Here is a 7,780-nt window from a genome sequence, read left to right as displayed (position 1 = left end):
ATGTACATGATCATGCTAATAAGCATTAAAAAGAGTATAAAAAATCAAACCTTCGCAAAACTTATTTATATAAATAATCATTCAAATGGTTATTTGATATAAGTACCAATCCATGTGTGAGATGAACTTCACTTCTTCGAGTTCATGTGTCCAAGCAACTCGAAAAACATCGCCGTATTTAAGTGTCGCAGCGAATTTGCTCCTATACAAGTGTGGCAGCCAATCTTCTTCTATCTCAAAATGCTGCATAAAATGTGTTTTTGGGTAGCCGATGACTTCGGAATGTCAAACTTTTTCAAACAAGATGGAATTTCTCCAGAAAGATAATTATACGAAAGATCCATTATGATCATATCTTGGAGCTGACATATTTGTGGAGGGATTGAACTTTCAAAAAAAATATTATTTCCTTTCAGAAGAAATATATAATAAAATTTTTAATAACAATTAATAAAAAAAAGGAAAGAAAAAAAAAGGGCTCCAATTCGGTCGTAATTGGAAGGGCCTTGTCCGATTCGCGCAGCCCAGAGCTCATCCACAAGAGCGGCCCAGGCCACCAGACGCACGCAGTCATCACAGAGAGCACGTACGCAAAGAACAGAGCACGGGCACAAGGGGAGCTCGGGGGAGAAAATTCTCTCTCAGAGAATCGGTTTCCGGAGGATTCTCCATCTTCATTCCCTCTCGGTAGCGTCACTCACAACCACCGGCAGCCGCCTGATCGCCACCAGTTACGCCGCGGTGAAGAGGCTCCGTTCGCTCCTTTTTCAAAATCATCGCTGCTGCCGAAGTATTCAATCTAGGTCTATTCCTCCCTTTGACGGTTCTAGGTCCCGGCGTTTCTGTCCATTACGATCTCTTTCCTTCAGGCGATCATCAATCTCGTCCAGAGACGGCTCTGGCAACGTATCCATCTTCTATGCTCTGTTTTGGCTTCAGCTGAGCATGTTTCACTGCATGATCGTTTATTGCCTGTCCTCCGATTCGTCGATTCTGTCTCTGATAATGTTTAAATGAACACCTCACTTTATACTCCTCACCGATGGTTTGTTGAATGTTCTGTCCCGAGCACTTCGAATTTCATGTTCATCAGGTGTTCGATGTTTTGCCCAACTGACTTCCAGTATTGATTTGCTTCTGTTATCAGTCAATCTGAGAGTATTCTAGTGCGATTTTCATGGTTATTATTTGACGCATCGATCCTAAGATATGATTCCCGATTTGTTGCTTGCTGGTCGAGAACCATCACGCATGAGGCCAGTCCAATCTCGGTCATTCTCTATATTGGCGTCAAGCTTTGAACATCTGCTTGCTCCTGTACATGTTGAGATCTTGCCTCTCGCCTTGAGTTTATGTACACCGGATTTGTTTCGCAAGAGAGAGAAGGTGAATGCGAATCGGAGCATTCGAGAGAGTTTGGGTTTGGATTTTCTCGTTCGTTGTTATGAAAGAGCATATAATAGTTAATCAACCAGCTTCGTTTGAATTCTCTACTGTTTGTTGGTGGTGGACTCCTGAAAGGTACACTTATAATCGGATTTGGCTTTTCTGGTTCGTCGTTCTGAAAATCACGCAGGCCTTCTGTTTTTTCGTTTTCGAGTTTCGCTTGGTGATTATCTTTTTGTAGGTAGTTTTTCTTTAGCTAGAATTAGATTTTGACTCCGACTTTGAAACTAGCTCACGAGTTCATATATCCCGGACCTCAAATGATAAAAGTTATGTATATTATTTGCTCAACTCATATCATGTTCATTTACTGTGCTTTATATTTTGTCGTTCTTTATGTGTTTGAGTAATATAAGGTTTTAAGTTTAGCTAGCGGAATTTTTAACCCCGGGCTCATAACAAGTCCATGTATGTTTTTTCGCATTTTGCTTTCATAATCTATTCTTTTGTGCTTTATCTCGTTTGGCATGTGTCTTTTATTTTGATTGATTTGATATGATTATTGACTCGTATGATTGATTGAAAAATGCTTTTGCCAATAACCATCATAAGACATTTAAATAGAACATACCTAGCGACTTAAAATGAAAAAAAACGCGTAACTCGCGTTTTTTGCATTAAAATGAGTTAGGTACCAAAACAGCGCTAATTAAATGCTAGTATAATCAAGTAACCAAACTTGGATTTTTCTAGCTTTTCTCCTATTTGGCTCAAATAGGCCAGTGAGGACTCCAAATTAGATAAGATCTCATCGTTTAATCAAAACCGAATCATCCAATGTCGTGCACCGTAGGATTTCGGAGAACTCTTAGTCTATATTTGGTAGTCGGGATAAAATTTAGCATAGGATAAATTTTATTATATCCTGTGTTTGATGCCTGTCCAAGACAGAATAAAGTCGGATATAGGAGGGATATAGCTGAGATAAAATTATCCCACGAGAGAGGTGAAATAAAGGTGGATATGATTTATAATATCCATAATATAAAATTTATTTTTCTTGAACAACAAGCTTGTTAAATTAATAAAATTAAAATAATATTTGAATATAAATAATATTTTAATTTTAATATAAAAATTCAACATAACAATACATCATTTTTATTTATTCTTAATTTTATTTAAATATTCAAAAAAATTTATATCTTATGATATAAATTTCATATCTATATAAATAAATACATTTAGTATTTATATTTATTATATATTTTAGGTATATTAGTGTAGTTTACTATTTAAGAAAAATTTATTAGAAAATGATGGAAGGGGAAAAAAGAAATAAAAAAAGGAAAGAATTATAAAAGAGAGGGAAAAATAATAAAAAATAAGCAAATAAAAATGAAATGGATAAGAGTGTCACGAGAGATTTTTATTATCTCCGTTTGTGCAATTTTTAGGTTCATTTATACCGATATGACATTCATTGAAAATACGTACATCGTAAGATATGAAAATACCCAACTTTATTACAGTAATTCACTAAATAGTAGATAGGATATAACAAATTCTTTGGATTTCATATCCTGTCTTATTCAGTCCTACCCTAATTAAAAATCTAGACAACCAAACGCAGTCTCGTTGAACGAGAGCAGGCACCTCGAATAGAGGGACTGCTCGTTCCCGTTGGACATATCACTAAACCCACTCCCCTCAAGAGAGCCATGAGGGAGGATTGCGACAAGTTCTTCATCAAGTAAATCACAAAGGTGGGGCTCAAGTTGTAGACCAGTGGTCCAGCAATTGGGATATTGCTGTCATCCTAGCTACAATCCATGCCTTTATCCTCAAATTGGAGAAATTTGCAGTGCCCAATACTTTATGTTAGTAGGATTCTTGAAACAGTAAAACCTGATTGGTTTGATGTTGGCGGTTGCAGCCATCAGATGATTCACATTTGGTGTAACATTTACAAAAATTTATGAATGCTGGATTGATTTTGGTTGTAAATAAACTATCGTTTCTGAATTCTCAACCAGATCAAATCTCCTAATATTCAAATTAGCATGACAAGGAATACAATACAAACACTATAGGAGTCAAGCATTCAAAATTCATAATCGAGACTCAAAATGCTTACAATCCTATTAAACAAAAGTTCTCCACCGTTCATCGTATTATTTCATCACAAAATGCTTAGAAGAACATTATCTACTGGGGAAATGATGGGATAAACTTACGAACGAGCCCGAATAGCACGTACCGATAGTGCGAGTTTAGATGGAGAAAAAGAATCACCCCAAAGAACGCCACTACATATGATCCTGCAAAACTCCACAAGAAGGCTTCTCTCCAGGAATCGTCCTCTCTGGTATAATTAAAAGATGGCAGTGTCTCCCATTTCTGATTTGAGCCATGACAACTTGTTAATGGTGGTCCACAAAGAAGAGGATTACCTTCATAACTTGCTTCCCGAAAAGTTCCAAATTGATTTTTTTGATCTGGTGTCTTGCCTGATAAGTTATTGTGAGCCACACTAAAATCTGATAGCGCGTAAAGCTCTATTAGTTGTGGAGGGATGGGACCGGTTAAGTTGTTGTAGGAGAGGTCCAAGCTCTCTACATTCTTCAAATTGGAAAATTTTTCCGGGATCGGTCCTGTCAAATGATTGTGTGACAGGTTCAATGAGAGAAGTTCACTCAAGTAGCCGACTTCTGGAGGAATATACCCTGTCAAATTGTTCTGCGAGAGATCCATTCCCGACATGAGTTTTAGAATATTGCCCATATAAGATTCCAACCTTCTCTTTGTCATGAAGTTCACTTCTTCTAATCCATTCGTATAAGTATATGTGTCATCTTCTTTTCGAAGATACAATAAACGGTAATCGACCTTGTAGTGTGATTCCCATGCCTCTTCCCAGCTTACCATGTAAGAAGATCTGGACATAGGATTCCCAAAGCTTCCGAACGTCAAATCGTTCAAACAAGAATGAATATTTCCAGAAAGATTATTATTGGAGAGATCTAATATGCTCATGTTTTTCAATAGACATAGATCCAAAGGGATTGAACCTTCAAAATTGTTTCCTTGCAATAGAAGAACCTTCAACTTGTGAAACGAACCGATCCAGCTAGGGATCTCACCTGATAGTGCATTATGTCTAAGATCCAATGTGACCATATTTGAAGCTCTAGAAAGAAACTTAGGAAACTGCCCAGCAAGCGTGTTATTAGTTAAATGCAAGAACCTCAAAGTAAGTGTAAAATTGACACAAGGGGGTATATTTGGCCCAAGGTTGTTACTTGAAAGGTCCAAATAATCGAAATACAGTAACTTGCAAAAGCTCAATGGTAAAGGACCTTCGAATAAATTACTCGACAAGATAAGCGCATGACTACTAATATCTCCAATCCAATTGGGAAGTGTTCCAGATAGGAAATTATGACTTGCATCCAAAATGATCAAGGAGGAGCTATTTAATATATCAGGCGATATGTCTCCTGTGAAAAAATTATTATCCAGATGCAAATATCTCAAGTTTGTCAAGTTAGTATACCTTGGTAGCATTTGGCCTTGCAAATTGTTGTTGGACAGTTTCAATGTAGAAAGTAATGCACAACCTTTAGCCAGTGTCTTTGGTATTTCTCCTGTGAAGCCATTATTCGACAAATCCAATGCATCCAGTTTTTTCATATTGCCAATTGAGGGAGGGATTCTACCTTGCAATAAGTTGTTTGATAGGTTCAAATATCTCAAATCCGGGAGGATAGAACCAATTCGAGATGGAAGCTCTCCTTCAATAATATTAGCAGACACATCGAACCACCACATGCTGAGAAGATTCAAATTGGAAGGCAAATGAAATGGACCTGACAAATTATTGCCTGTGAGTTCGAACTGTTTTAGTAATACATTGTTGTCCAATAGCCAATTTGGAAAATTTCCTGTCATTCCATTGTGGTTGAGTTGAACACCTCTCAGGTCATGCTGTTCTTTCAGAAAGCTGGGAATTAGGCCATTTGCGTCTTTGTTGATCACACAGTTTGATAAACCAAACATCTTCAGTTGAAATGAAGGAAACCAAGTGGGCTCCTCTGTATTTACTTCCAGTCGTTTATGGTTGTCGATGAGGCGGAATACCTCAAGGTTAGAATTATTAGCCAGGGAAGCAAGAAAAAGTAAGCCTTCAAAAGCATTTCCAGAGAGCTCAATATATTCAAGTGACTTGAGATTATAGAAGAGAGATGATGGAATGGCCTCACTAAAATTGTTATTGTGAACATCAAGCACACGGAGCGAGGTCATATTGCACAAGCATGAAGGAAGAGGACCCCAAAATCCATTACGACTAATATCTAACTCTTCAAGATTCCTCAATCTGCATAAGCCTGTTAAAGTGGACATTGTAACTATGAGGATCATCACTAAATTGTACTTACACTCGAGATCATAGTTAATGTCGAGAACGGAGGATAGAAAGAGGCTATCTATATGGGGTAATACCACCAAAAATCGTAATTTGGTACACCCGTGTCACATTTAAGCAAAACTAATTTTTTGTCATAAAAAATCCAAAACCGGTACACTCCCGTCACAATTATACCCATGCCACATTTACCTTAAATTGTGTTAAAACCAGAATTTTTTAGGGCTAAATGTGGTACAGTGCCCTAGTTTGGGGTGAACGTGGCACTGATATATTGGGCCTGTTTGGTTCAACTTTGAAAATGCTACTTGGGGGAACGCAAATACCTTTGGGTGAAAGCCCATTGGGAAAATGCAAATGGTGTTTGGTAAAAATATTTTGTAAAGCTACTTTGGCCAAAATATTGTGTTTGGTGAATTTTTTTTTGCAAATGGACTTTGAGAATTATTTTATTTATTAAAAAAAAAACAACCTACCATCGCCGGAGCTGGCCGCCGGCGAGGGCCTACGGTCGCCGGCGGCGGTCGCCCGGGTCGGGCGACCCCGCCCGCCAGATCTGCCCCGCCGGCGGTCGCCCAAGGCCGGGGCGACCCTCGGCGGGTCGCGCGACCCTGTGCGACACCGCCTTGGGTCGCTCGATCCAGGCGACGCCGCCCGAGGTCGCTCGACCCGAGCGACGCCGCCGGAGGTCGCTCGACCCAGCGACGCCGCCCGAGGTCGCTCGACCCAGCGACGCGACCCTAAGGTCGCGCGACCGCCCAGGCGACGCCATCCCCAGGCGACCTCGCCGGCCCTTCTCCCTCGCCGGTCGCCCTCGCCAGTCGCCTGTGAAGAACAGCTTCAACCCAAAAAAAAAAAAAAGGTGAACGGTAGCATTCGTGGAATGCTGAAAGCCCAAGGCTGGTCCGGACCAGCCTTGGGCTTTCAGCATTTGGAATGCTAGCATTTGGCCAATGCTAGGCCAAATGCTGAACCAAACACTCCGGCATTTTGAGAAGGGGCTTTGGAGGCTCAAAGCCCCTTCCCAAAGCTGAACCAAACACCCCCATTAGTTTAGAGATTTTTGTGACATAAAAATTAGTTTAGGATAAATGTTAAGCGAGTATACTAGTTTGGGGTAAATGTGGCACTATACCAGTTTACAAGGTTTTGTGACAAAAAAATTAATTTGAGGTAAAATGTGGCATGAGCGTATTAGTTTGGGGTTTTTGGTGGTAATAACCTATCTATATATTATTCAACTCTTTCACAATTAAAGGTATCATGTTATACAATTTTTTGTAATTATCCTTTATATTTCATAATTCATATACATGCACTATCATGTTAAATAGAGCCCTTTGAAATCAACTTTTTCTTCAATAAACTGTTTGTATTAATAGATAGTTCATTATTAATATGATGATTTCATCTGTATCTGAAATATGTGTTATCAATCTTATTTAGATCATTTTAAATCATTTGTTTGTTATATATGGGCTATAAAGTCAGGTTATATTTTATGGATCTTTTAATATCATTTATTTATTGAATATAGAAAAAGTGCTTTATCAAACCGGTATCCATACTTAATTCAACTTGGTTTGTTCTTATCCACTGAAGGTTATAGGAATAATACCAAATATAAGTGTTTGTTTTTACCGGGTGTAATGTTCTAACCAAAAGAGTCATCGATAATCATGCACTTACTGTAATTCATTTATGATATTTGGCTAAACGGGTAATAAAACCCTCACAACGTATATCATTTTCATTCTATAGACTTTTTATAATAATAGGTAGTCTTTTCTATTAATTTGGCAACAGTTGATTTTTTATTTGTTAATATTCATATGTGCGTGTGGAAAATTAATAGTAATATAAACTTGCATATGTGCATGTGTATGTGTGTGTGTGTGTATACAGACACACAGACACACACACACACACACACCCACACACACACACATATCTGAATAAAATATTTTA

General features: G+C 38.3%; 1 protein-coding gene across 1 annotated transcript; it reads right to left on the bottom strand.

Annotated features, from left to right (window-relative positions):
- Nucleotides 1–3,534: 3,534 nt before the first annotated feature.
- LOC130136127 (receptor-like protein 13) lies at nt 3,535–5,790 on the bottom strand. Its single transcript, XM_056306203.1, has one exon. It carries the CDS (start codon nt 5,788–5,790, stop codon nt 3,595–3,597), a length of 2,196 nt encoding a protein of 731 aa, XP_056162178.1. The 3' UTR covers nt 3,535–3,594.
- Between the last annotated feature and the right edge of the window lie 1,990 nt (nt 5,791–7,780).

This window comes from Syzygium oleosum, unplaced genomic scaffold (genome assembly GCF_021117445.2).
Source record: "Syzygium oleosum isolate NSW1041296 unplaced genomic scaffold, Sole_v2.1 Sole_v2.42, whole genome shotgun sequence".
NCBI lineage: Eukaryota > Viridiplantae > Streptophyta > Magnoliopsida > Myrtales > Myrtaceae > Syzygium > Syzygium oleosum.
This window is presented reverse-complemented; position numbering and strand designations above follow the sequence as displayed.